The following is a 13,116-nucleotide window of genomic DNA, read 5'->3' on the forward strand; positions in this document are numbered from 1 at the left end:
TAGAAATATTCTATACATTTTAAAATGTATTTCTAAATATGGTTAAAGTGTTAGCTGATTTCGTATCTGGCTGATGTTTTTTTAGTTGATGTTACACATTAACATTTTTGTACCTGTTATAGAGTTAGCAATAAAAAAAAATTATATGTATATTTATATGTGAATTATATAAAGAGTTAATCATAATAACAAATAGTATTAATAGTAAAGGTTTCTGTAATATTAAATACATTAACCTGTTAATGTTACCCATACCTGTGTTTCTTTATCTGTTACCAATAATTGAAAATAATTAATCATTATAATAAATAGTTAATAAATGTTATTTTAAATGGTAATTTAATTTTAAATACATATATATTTTAGTTTAAATATTTTTTAAAGTATTTAAAAATGTAATTTTTTTTAATTTTTAATTATTATTATTTGGATACGGTTGGCAACCTGTGTTGCATAATGTTCCTCCTGGTTTCTCCCTGTGGCTTTTTAAGCTGACTCAGCTTGGCTGCTGTGGAGCATGCATTGTGCTGTTGTTTATGGGTTTCTTTGACTAGTTATTGACCCCCTGCTTTTATGTATGTGTGTGTAGGAAGCTGAGACTCTTGAGGCTGCGACTAAGCAGTTTGAGGACCTGGAGTTCCAGCAGTTAGAGAAGGAGAGCAGTCTGGAGGAGGAGCGCGAGACCATTAGCCAGCAGCTGCTGCAGGACAGAACTCAGTACCACAGCAGCGTCACCAAAAGAAAAGTAAATGAAACACACACATAACAAAGCATGGAACCATTTCGAATGTCTCAAACTCATTTACAAGCTGTTGTTTCCAGGAAAATGTTGCAGCATTGGAAAGCCAAGCCAATCAGCTGGGAATACAGGCTGCTCAGGAGTGTGAGAGGCTGGCCAAAGACAGAAGTATGACATTGCAGCTGCTACAGAAGGTACAGGAAATGAAAATGACTTACTATATTCACTTTTTATGTTTTTGCTCATTTTAAGAACACTTTAGGTTGAGGACTTTCTCCAAATTTCTCCAAAACCACTTCCATCAATTGTCTACTTTGTTGCTTGGTCAAAAAAAAAAAGAAGGAAAGAAAAACTTTTCAAAAGTTTAGCTTTACATTTAGTCATTTAGCAGACGCTTTTATCCAAAGCGACTTACAAATGAGGACAATACAAGCAATCAAAACTAACAAAAGAGCAACAATATATAAGTGCAAATGACAAGTCTCATTACAGGCCTCTGTCATCTTTTTAAGTGGGAGAACTTGCACAATTGGTGGCTGACTAAATACTTTTTTGCCCCACTGTATATATTATACACACACACACACAAACAAAGAAAAACAACAGAATAGAAAAAGTAGAAAGCTAGTTTTTGTTTTTTGTTGTTTCTTTTTAAATAAAGATAAATATAGATAAGTAGAATTAAAATAGAATAGAAAGTGTTAGAGTTAGAGGTCAAATAAAGGTGGAACAGATGTGTTTTTAGTCGTTTCTTAAAGATGGTTAAGGACTCAGCTGCTCGGATTGATTTGGGCAGGTCATTCCACCAGGAGGGAACAGTTAATGAAAAAGTCAGTGAAAGTGATTTTGTGCCTCTTTGAGGTTTCATCTGACCATATGACATTCTCCCAATCCTCTTCTGGATCATCCAAATGCTCTCTAGCAAACTTCAGACGGGCCTGGACATGTACTGGCTTAAGCAGGGGGACACGTCTGGCACTGCAGGATTTGAGTCCCTGGCGGTGCAGTGTGTTACTGATGGTAGCCTTTGTTACTTTGGTCCCAGCTCTCTGCAGGTCATTCACTAGGTCCCTCCGTGTGGTTCTGGGATTTTTGCTCACAGTTCTTGTGATCATTTTGACCCCACGGGGTGAGATCTTGCGTGGAGTCCCAGATCGAGGGAGATTATCAGTGGTCTTGTATGTCTTCCATTTTCTAATAATTGCTCCCACAGTTGATTTCTTCACACCAAGCTGCTTACCTATTGCAGATTCAGTCTTCCCAGCCTGGTGGAGGTCTACAATTTTGTTTCTGGTGTCCTTTGACAGCTCTTTGGTCTTGGCCATGGTGGAGTTTGGAGTGTGACTGTTTGAGGTTGTGGACTGGTGTCTTTTATACTGATAACGAGTTCAAACAGATACCATTAATACAGGTAACGTGTGGAGGACAGAGGAGCCTCTTAAATAAGAAGTTACAGGTCTGTGAGAGCCAGAAATCTTGCTTGTTTGTAGGTGACCAAATACTTATTTTACCGAGGAATTTACCAATTAATTCTTTAAAAATCCTACAATGTGATTTTCTGGATTTTTTTTCTCATTTTGTCTCTCATAGTTGAGGTATACCTATGATGAAAATTACAGGCCTCTCTCATCTTTTTAAGTGGGAGAACTTGCACAATTGGTGGCTGACTAAATACTTTTTTGCCCCACTGTATATATTATACACACACACACACAAACAAAGAAAAACAACAGAATAGAAAAAATAGAAAGCTAGTTTTTGTTTTTTGTTGTTTCTTTTTAAATAAAGATAAATATAGATAAGTAGAATTAAAATAGAATAGAAAGTGTTAGAGTTAGAGGTCAAATAAAGGTGGAACAGATGTGTTTTTAGTCGTTTCTTAAAGATGGTTAAGGACTCAGCTGCTCGGATTGATTTGGGCAGGTCATTCCACCAGGAGGGAACAGTTAATGAAAAAGTCTGTGAAAGTGATTTTGTGCCTCTTTTAGATGGCACAATAATATGCCGTTCACTTGCAGAATGCAAGCTTCTAGAGGGCACATAATTAATAGGCATTAAATGATTGAATTAAAATCTGTGCATTGAGAAAATAACTAAAAGTACTCATTTGAATGAATTGGTTTGTTTGGATAGTTCCATTACACTGAGCCACTGTGCAAACATTTTTCTGGTTTTATTAATTTTTCAACTGAGATCATGCTTGTTTTGTTCCTGACACTATATGTATTGCTTTGTTTACAAAGAAAAAATACATTCCTATTCAAAATATTTGGCGTCAGTTAGATATTTTATTTTGGTTAGAAAAGTGTCTTATGCTCACCAAGGCTACATACATATGTGACCCTGAACCACAGTCATTTGAAATGTATACATCAACTGAAAGCTGAATAAATATGCTTTCCATTGATGTATGGTTTGTTTCGATAGGACAATATTTGGCTGCGATAAAACTATTTGAAAATCTGGAATCTGAGGGAGCAAAAAAAAATATATATATATATTGAGAAAATCGCCTTTAAAGTTGTCCAAATGAAGTCCTTAGCAAAGCATATTACTAATCAAAAATTAAGTTTTAATATATTTATGGTAGGAAATTTACAAAATATCTTCATGGAACATGGAACATCTTTATTTAATATCCTAATGATTTTTGGCATAAAAATGTATGGTTTGTTTCGATAGGACAATATTTGGCTGCGATAAAACTATTTGAATATCTGGAATCTGAGGGAGCAAAAAAAAAATATATATATATATATTGAGAAACTCGCCTTTAAAGTTGTCCAAATGAAGTCCTTAGCAAAGCATATTACTAATCAAAAATTAAGTTTTAATATATTTATGGTAGGAAATTTACAAAATATCTTCATGGAACATGGAACATCTTTATTTAATATCCTAATGATTTTTGGCATAAAAGAAAAATCGATAATTTTGACCCATACAATGTATTGTTGGCTATTGCTACTTTACCCGTGCTACTTATGACTGGTTTGTGGTCCACGGTCACATATTTGATCATAAATACAGTAAAAACAGTTGTATTGTGAAATATTATTATAATTTTAAAAACTGTTTTAAGTTGTCAGCATCAAATACTCCAGTCTTTTGTGTCATATGATCCATCAGAAATCATTTTAATATGATTTGGTGCTCAAGACATTTATTGTTATTATCAATGTTGAACACAGTTGTGTAGCTTAATATTTTTGTGGAAACCGTGATACTCTTTAACTGATTGACTTGGAATCTGTGTTTCAGGAAAAGGAAAGGCTGGCCAATCTGGAGAGAAGATACCAGAGCTTAACTGGTGGAAAGACGTTCCCCAAAAGCTCCAACACTATAAAGGAGGTAAGCAGAACTGTAATCATATGCTTTGAGCATGTTAGGTTATAAAGATATAACTGCTGAATATTTGTTCCCCTACTTGAAATTAGAATGTATTTGTTGGTTAACATATCTTTAAAATGTTTAGTTTTTTCAAAATACAGTATGCTCTCATGTGACCTTCAAATGGTTGGTGTGGTTTCTTAGCAAAACATTTTGCAATTCATCTTTGTAGTTTGGTTTTCTTGGGCTAGGAGAGCTATAAGGTTCAGCTTTTTAGCCAGGTTGTAGCATATGCGTCCCATGTGCCGTCCCATAATAATTTGGTTAGTGAAACAGGAAATGAAATATTTTAGACTCAGGATATTGTTTGACTTATAAACCTCCGCCCAGGATGTGCTTCACTGATCAGCGAGGCTGATCTGTTAGACGATGATCATCCCTACTCCTATGGCAAGCCGTTTTGACTTTTATTCCTTCACGGGATATTAATTCTTGATATCAACAGTTCAGTTTTTACTACTCCTCCCCTTTTCATGCTTCCTCATTCCACTCATATCCCATGGTGCCTCAGGAGGTAACTGAACTAACTGTCGATGCATGCAGCCTGGAGCATCTAAAACTGCCAATATTGACTAAAATGTGCTCTGAGAACATGTCAGTATTCAGCTTTTTAGCCAGGTGGTAGCATATGCGTCCCATGTGCCGTCCCATAATAATTTGGTTAGTGAAACAGGAAATGAAATCTTTTAGACTCAGGATATTGTTTGACTTATAAACCTCCGCCCAGGATGTGCTTCACTGATCAGCGAGGCTGATCTGTTAGACGATGATCATCCCTACTCCTATGGCAAGCCGTTTTTACTTTTATTCCTTCACGGGATATTAATTCTTGATATCAACAATTCAGTTTTTACTACTCCTCCCCTTTTCATGCTTCCTCATTCCACTCATATCCCATGGTGCCTCAGGAGGTAACTGAACTAACTGTCGATGCATGCAGCCTGGAGCATCTAAAACTGCCAATATTGACTAAAATGTGCTCTGAGAACATGTCAGTACAAAACATCTAAATTTGTGTTGCCTTATTGAAAGCGCTTGGCTTGTTGGGATCTGATGTTTGGAGGCTTCCAAAGACAAATCACACTTCCTCTGAAGTTTTGGAAGGAGTTTATTGATTTTGCCTCTCGTTTTATTCCCGGTTAGGGCTGGGTATCGCCAACGACCTGTGTCATTCAGTCATTGAACGAATCTTTCAGTTGCTCATTAACACTCTTCTCTTTCTCTCTCTGGCATCCCACCATTCCACCTCTCTCTCTCTCTCTCTCTCTGTGCTTATGGATGTGCTGCGTGTGTTAAGCGTCAGTCGGACTGGGGCAGGCCTCAGATGCCTGCACTAGATTTAGAGCACTGGTACCAGGAGGTAATGGCAGCTGGAGATGCAAACCATCTCTGCCCTCCTCCTCCCCTCCCAGCTAAAGCTTTCTCATCACGCAAGCCTGCGCAGGTAACAGCCAGAAGCTCAGCTCTCTTTCACCCTCCTCTGCTCTTCCACATTATCACACTTCATCTTTTTTTTGTGACTTTTTGTTAGAGAGTTTGCAGCTACTTTTTTTTTTAAAGTAATTTGGCTGTAGTTGGACTACTTGAAACTATAGCTGCGTCCCAAATGACACACTATACACTTATACACTATTATGCACTATGTACCTAATTAATGTAGTGTATGAATTATATAAGGTTATTTTGTCATTCATAAATGGTGTCTGTTAGCCCCTCCCCCTTCGTTATGTAATTAAAGCTGCAGCAGTTGAATGCATGAAGTGTCCAAAATCTCACACTTCGTTTTTTTTTTTTTCTCCAGTTATTTAAGTGCATCATCTGGGTATTTAAAATGCACTTTTTCTTTTTGGAATTTTCAGTGTGAACACACTACTTGCACTATTTATATTACAAAATGGCATAGAACAGTGCAAAAGTACATGATTTGGGATGCACTGCTTGAGTAACTTGTAATTTGTAATTCATGTAAAGAGTTAGATGGAGGCATGTCGCTGTTGGTCAAGCTAGGCATGCCTGTCACTGTAGGTGTATGAATATGACAGAACTGCTCTCATTGGGTTTTAATGCGAGTAAACTGACAGCTGAACTTCTGTCCTGCATGAATGGGTTGACTGGTAACGTGTCTCAGGAGTACTTGAAGCTGTCGGATGTTTATAAGATGTATGGGAGTAATTGCCATGACATCCAGCTCGCCAACGCTTCCTCACACGGCCTCTCGCTTGCTCTTGACCCAGCTGTAACTGCCCCTCGTGAGGTATCATATCTGCTCTCTTCTTTCTGCTTCTCTCTTTTAAACTTATTTTCCTTTCTTCATATCTATAGTCCTACTTTCGTTTGTGCTGTATATATTTGTTAGCTTTACATCATATACATGGCCATCACCAAGCACAGTATTAGGGTCATGCTAGGAAACGGTTGCCTTTTCCAGTATGATACGGTAATTTATCATAAACGTTCTGACAAATAAAGTGTTGAATTAATAGTTGAGAAAATAAACATTTTCTAAAAATGTACTAATACTCAGCCCATCCAAGATGTAGATGAGTTTGTTTCTTCGTCGGAACAGATTTAATCAATATTAAAAAACAGATGTGCTGCTTAATATTTATGTGGAAACCATGGTACATTCTTTGATGAATAGAAAGTTCAAAAGAACAACATTGATCTGAAATCTTTTATAAGATTATAAATGTCATGACTTTCAATTTTAATCGTTTTACTGCATCCTTCACAAATAAAATAATGTTTTATTTTCTATAAAAACAATAAAAAAACAATAAAAATAAAATCCTACTTACCCCAAAGTTTTGAGCACTAGTATGCAGAAAGCACCCTTATAGTCTAAAATCAAGGAACAAAGAATATATTATCATCACAATTACAAAAATGTATGGAACATAAATAATTTAATATAAATCAGTGTGTTCTGTCTAACATTTAACAATGTTGATATAATTAAAAACAAATGTTAAAGATTTACTTCACTCAAGTTTACTTAATTTATTCAAAACAGCAATTTGTGTGCTATAAGTCAAACTTAAACCATATGATGACTTTTTTCCCCTCCACTGTAGCTTTTAAATCTTATTTTCTCATGCTCACATTAAGACTTGTATTGAGTAAATTAAAGGGATAGTTCACCCCAGAATGAAAATTCTGTTGTTTATTACTCATCCTCATGTTGTCCCAAACCTGTAAGACCATTCGTTCATCTTTGGAACACAAATTAAGATATTTTTGATGAAATCTGAGAGCTTTCTGACCCTGAATATACAGCAACATAACTAACACATTCAAGGCCCAGAAAGGTAGTAAGAACATTGTTAAAATAGTCCATGTGACATCAGTGGTTCAAACTGAATTTTATGAAGCTACGAGATTACTAAGTAATTAATGACAGAATTTTATTTTTTGGGTGAACTAACCCTTTAAGACTGAATTTTGTGTTGAACTACACCTTTAAATCTTACAGATGCTATGTTTACTGATGTAAGGAATATAACTCGATTTCACATTAGTAAGATGAAAAGCAACACTTCGACTCACAACGACTCTTTCTGTCCTGCAGGTGTACCGCTCTCGACTGGACAGTGATACCAGCCAATCGTCAATTTCGAGACCGAAAATCAGCGCCGGTCTGTCCCCCACATACACTACAGCTACACTGGGACGCAACACTCCTGCCAGGGTAAATACAGCATTGAGTCGGTGTTAGCCTCGGTCCAGGGTAAATTCTCTCTGTTACACCCCTGCCAGGGTAAATAGTGTAGTTCTCAGAATCTCCTGCATCATTTAATGTGGTAATTTAGCCCCCTCCTTATTGTTAAATATGCTGGTGGAAATAATTGTTTGTTTTGTTTACCCAGAGTCCTCTGATGGTAGTCAACAGCACCGGGAGTCTCCCACGCAACCTGGCAGCCACCCTGCAGGACATTGAGACCAAGAGGCAGCTGGCTCTCCAGCAGAAAGGTAATGAGAAACACAGCAGCTTGACAGCTGACATTTCAGAGCTGGTTGTAAAATCAACATAAAAGGCTGATGAGCCGTCAAACTTCAACCAAAAATGTCATTATTTACTCACCCTGCATGCTTTTTTGTAATTTTCCACATCAGTTTTATTTTCCTTATTTAAAGTGGCCACGGGATACCAGTTTATTCTTTCATCGTTTTCCTTAGTTGTGTTTTAACTTTTGATCATCAGTCATCCTTTGTTGTCCCTTGCCCTCAAACAGAATTCTTGCCCTCCGTCTTTGAGTCGTCCTCCAGTACGGACAGTCCCACAGGTAGAGCGAGCTCTGTGTAGCATTGGACTGCCCTTCATCATAATCAGCATCCTCATTAATTCTACCTCAACGTTTTGTGCACTTCCTTCCCCATTGGAACGGTCTTGCCGTGTCCAAATGGTCTTTTACCAAGGTTTTTTTCCCATTGATGGCATAGCTGTGCATGCATTGAATCATGATATCAGTGATAATCTTGTAGTTTCATATATTTAAAGCACTTCTGCTGCACTACCAGTCAAAAGTTGTACACAATTTAATTCTACATAGTTTAAATATATAAAACCAGTGTAATTCGATTTTTGTAATTATTTAATTTTCATTTGTTAACATTTTTATGGTAAAAAATAAAAATTCTCAAAGTCACAGGGAACATTTTATTATTGTTTTTTTAATTCTATTTTGTAATTACTTTTTATGCAAATATAAATCCTACATTGTACCTAACTTACAAATGAAGACTAATTATTTATTTTATTTTTATTTTATATTTTAGTAAAACTCAAATATAATAATTCAGGTTTTTAAAATATTTTATTTTATTTTAATAAAGCTGAAATATCAGATCAGCTTAATTACTTTTTTTATTTGATTTTCGCTTTTAATATGTAAACATTTTGTGACTTCTACATAATTCCCAAATCATGGGAATATTTTATTTTATTTTATCTCAAATATAAGATCGGCTTAATTTTTTTTATGTATTTAATTTTCGTTTTTAATATGTAAACTTTTTTGTGACTTCTACATCATTTCCAAATCATGGGAAATATTTTATTTTATTTTATTTTATTAAAGCTCAAATGTAAGAAGAGTTTAATTAATTTTTTATATTTAATTTGCATTTTTAATATGTAAACTTTTTGTGACTTTACTAATTGATTGATTGATTGATTGATTGATCCAAAAACACAGGGAGCATAAATGTTTAACTAGTTTAATCAGTTTCATTCGTTTTTTAAAAATTAATTTTATTAACGTTACAACATAATTGCAATAGTTTTCAAAAATAAATAATGAGTAGAGGAGTTTTGACTGGTAGTGTACAAAGGAATCTTGATTTAGAGGTATTGCTTTGGCTGTTTATTCAGCGCACATAAGTCACATATTTATATATGTATGTGTGAGGCATGATGGAGCAAATTATGGGCAAACTATGCCATCCTAAATGGATGTGCAGTCACTTGGTTTTCAAAGCACTATGTAGTCTAATAAAGGGTTTGGCAGCTATCTGTGACCTATAAACTGCTTAGCTTGTTCAGTTTTGGGATCATTTAGTTCACAGCATATCCTCTCTGTGGATTTGACTTTCATGTATGTGTTTTATCTACACCAGGCCAGCAGGTGATTGAGGAGCAGCGGAGGCGTCTGGCCGAGCTGAAGCAGAAAGCTGCAGTAGAGGCTCATTGCCAGTGGGAGGCGCTCCATGGCTCTCAAACGCAGCTCAACAGTCCCTTTTCCTCCACCTCTGGGCCAGTCATGCACCACTCCATCCTGCACCACACAGCGCCCTCTTCTAGGGAACAGCCTTATGACACCCTCAGCCTGGAGAGCTCGGACAGCATGGACACAAGCATCTCCACTGGAAACAACTCGGCCTGCTCTCCTGACAACATGTCCAGGTTCGACATTTCCACATGCTTTCCTCAATCACTTTCTCTGAGCGCTTAGCCAGTGGCTCTGTGACAGGAATTAGTGGCGGCTCTGTGGTTTCTCTCCACATGCCTGTCCCAAGCTAAATGATCAACCATCTGCTTAATGGCTTTCACCGATAGTGCCTGCAAAGTGGACTTCATAGGGTGTTCGGCCGACTAATGTGAGACTTCAGATCATAGGGAGCGTAAATTATTCTCATTTCTTTTCATTTTAAACATTGCATTTTAATTGTGATCGTGTAGTACATTACATAGTAATTGTGAGGGATTTGAGTATGGCAAATGATATGAGTCTATATATAATACACTTTTAAATATAAATATTAACAAAAATAAATTTAAATATAAATATTAAACATTTTATAAAAATCTTATAAAATGAATGTAATACTCACTACTATTGAAATGTTTTGCGTCAGTAAGATTTGTATTTTTTTTTAAGAAAATATTACTTTTAATCAGCAGGGATGCATTAAATTTATCAAAAGTGAAAGTTACAAAAGATTTCTAAATTTTGAGCTTTCAGCTTTAAAAAAAATGAAGTCATGACAGAAATAAATGAATTTTTAAAAATACTGTATATTTTTATAAAGAACTGTAAAAAACTGGTAATAATATTTTACAACATTACTGATTTCACTATGTATTTGAAGAAATAAACATAGCCTTTGTGAGCATAAAAGACTTCTTTCAAAAAAAAAACATTTAAAGAATCTCAATATACACTGACATTCAAAAGTTTGGGATAATTTTTTTTAAGAATTTAAAGAAATGAATACTTTTGTTCAGCAAGGATGTGCTAAATTGATAAAAAAGATACATTGTTAGAAAAGATTTTTGAATACGCTGTATATTATATTACATCCATGTGAAAATGTGTAAAAAATAATGTATATTTGAGATCAATTCACATGCATGTAGTAACTCAGAATCAGAATGCAGCAGCCGTGCTTCATCCCTCCCCCTTTCCTGAGAAAAGGAAAGAACAAATGAATGGCTTTGATGCTTGAGGCTACAGATTAGGTTGTTTCTGGGTTAAACGGACTGCGTGAAGACACGTCTTTAAGCTTGTAGGTTGTTGCTGGGTTAAACGGGCTATGTGTCGTCTGTTCAGCTTCCACTTAACAGGGACAGTCAGAGCACACATTGGACTAAATGGGCTTGCAAAAATGTCAACAATCGAAAAGGCGTCTTCCATAAACACACTGTTTGCTTATCCACCCTTCCTGTCAGAAGTGCACTCCCACTTTTTGTCTGTTCTTCACCATCCCCCTCTGCGCATATAGAGTAATCCATTGCACTTGTGTAAGTAATCCAAATGTACATATGGCAGTTATACTTTCATCAGAATTTGACATTTATAAATAACAGATGAGCCAAAGGAGAAAGGAAATGTGGGTTGTGGAAATGAATGAGGTGCAAACACCGGCTGAGTGAAATTCAGAATTCAGTTCATGAGTGTGGATCTGAATTGAATTGGTCACGCTGCAGAGCATGTTGGAGTGGAGTTTGATTTGGAATGACAGGAAGAGCAATGCACTTAATTGTAATTCAAAGAAATTCAGTACAGTCACATAGCAGATTTATTTCTACACACACAAAAAATGCATAATTTATACGATAAGCCTGCTCTGTGTTTGTCTCCATTTTAAAGACGTTGGGGGTAAATTAGAGCATTCTGGAAAATGTTGGGGATGGAGTGCAGCAGAGTTCATAAAATGAAAGTTCATTTACTAAACATAAATGAAATGTTAAGTAATACATAGAAAATGTATCTACATTTTCATTTATTGATTGAAAGTAATGGTAACACTTTAGTATAGGGACCAATTCTCACTATTAACTAGTTGCTTGTTAGCATGCCTATTATTAACATATTGACTGTTTATTAGTACGTATAAAGCACATATTCTGCGGGATCATATTCTACATCACTTATCCTACCCAATACCTGAACTTAACAATTACCTTACTAACTATTGATAAGCAGCATATTAGGAGTTTATTGAGGCAAAAGCCAGAGTTAATGGTTTATGAATGGCGAGAATTGAACCTTAAAATAAAGTGTGACCAAATTAGGAGTAATTATTTATATGTAATCTTCCGGAATTACCTTATATTAATGTATGTTTAATAACTCATAATGAATTAGTCATACTGAAGTGTACTCTGCCATTCAAAAGTTTGGGTTCAAAAGATATTTGAATGCTTTTGAAAGAAGTTTTTTGTGCTCATGAAGGTCGGATTTTGTTTGAATCTAAAATACAGTGAAACAGTAATATTGTGAAAGATTATTACAATTTAAAATGTGTTCTCTGTTAATATATATATATATATATATATATATATAATATAATATACACTTCTGATGACAAGTTTACATATGCTTTGTGGAACCACCAAATTTATAATAATTGTATAATTTTAACAAAGTAAGAGGGATCATAAACATTGCTTGTTAATTAGTACTGCCTTGAATAAGCTGTTACATAAGCTATAGCATAAACGTAATAGAAGTTTACATGTAGTCCACAAGAAAATATAACCGAAACATATGAACATTTTGTTAAAATTAGTAATATTTGTTAAATTGAAATGAAAACATTTTGTAGATTCTGCAAGATGTATGTAAACTTATGACCATATATAATAATTTCATTCAAATTTACTTACAGAAAGTGACATTTTACGACCTAAACTGTCATAAAAAGGTCCACTGGATTGATCTGGCTGCAGTACAGTTTTCAATGTTTTGTTAAAATATATATATTTTTATTATTATTATTATTATTATTAGAATTAAGGTTTTAGTATGAATAGTAACATGAAATTAATTATCCTTTTTCTATTATGTTATTCAAGACAATGACATTTTTGACCTTTTGCCACCTTAAAAAGATAAATAAATAAAATGAAATGTAAATAAATAAAAAATGAAAATAAATGAATGAATATATATATAAAATAATTTCCTGAAATTAAAACCACGTTCATCGTGGAAGATCTGAGTTCAAAACGTTTTATTTATGAAGTCAGTTTTTTTAATGAATTT

At 34.9% G+C, this 13,116-nt stretch overlaps 1 protein-coding gene across 1 annotated transcript in view; it reads left to right on the plus strand.

Annotated features, from left to right (window-relative positions):
* LOC107582625 (pleckstrin homology-like domain family B member 1) overlaps positions 1-10,080 on the plus strand; it is a 56,869-nt gene extending 46,789 nt beyond the window's left edge. The window contains exons 12-18 of the mRNA XM_016268538.1: positions 590-745; positions 823-933; positions 4,001-4,090; positions 7,698-7,817; positions 7,996-8,098; positions 8,362-8,412; positions 9,746-10,080. Of these exons, the coding sequence (XP_016124024.1) occupies positions 590-745; positions 823-933; positions 4,001-4,090; positions 7,698-7,817; positions 7,996-8,098; positions 8,362-8,412; positions 9,746-10,080 (966 nt within the window). The remainder of the gene's footprint in view (positions 1-589; positions 746-822; positions 934-4,000; positions 4,091-7,697; positions 7,818-7,995; positions 8,099-8,361; positions 8,413-9,745) is intronic.
* Positions 10,081-13,116: the final 3,036 nt, after the last annotated feature.

This window comes from Sinocyclocheilus grahami, unplaced genomic scaffold (assembly GCF_001515645.1).
Source record: "Sinocyclocheilus grahami isolate Dianchi unplaced genomic scaffold, SAMN03320097.WGS_v1.1 scaffold46.1, whole genome shotgun sequence".
NCBI lineage: Eukaryota > Metazoa > Chordata > Actinopteri > Cypriniformes > Cyprinidae > Sinocyclocheilus > Sinocyclocheilus grahami.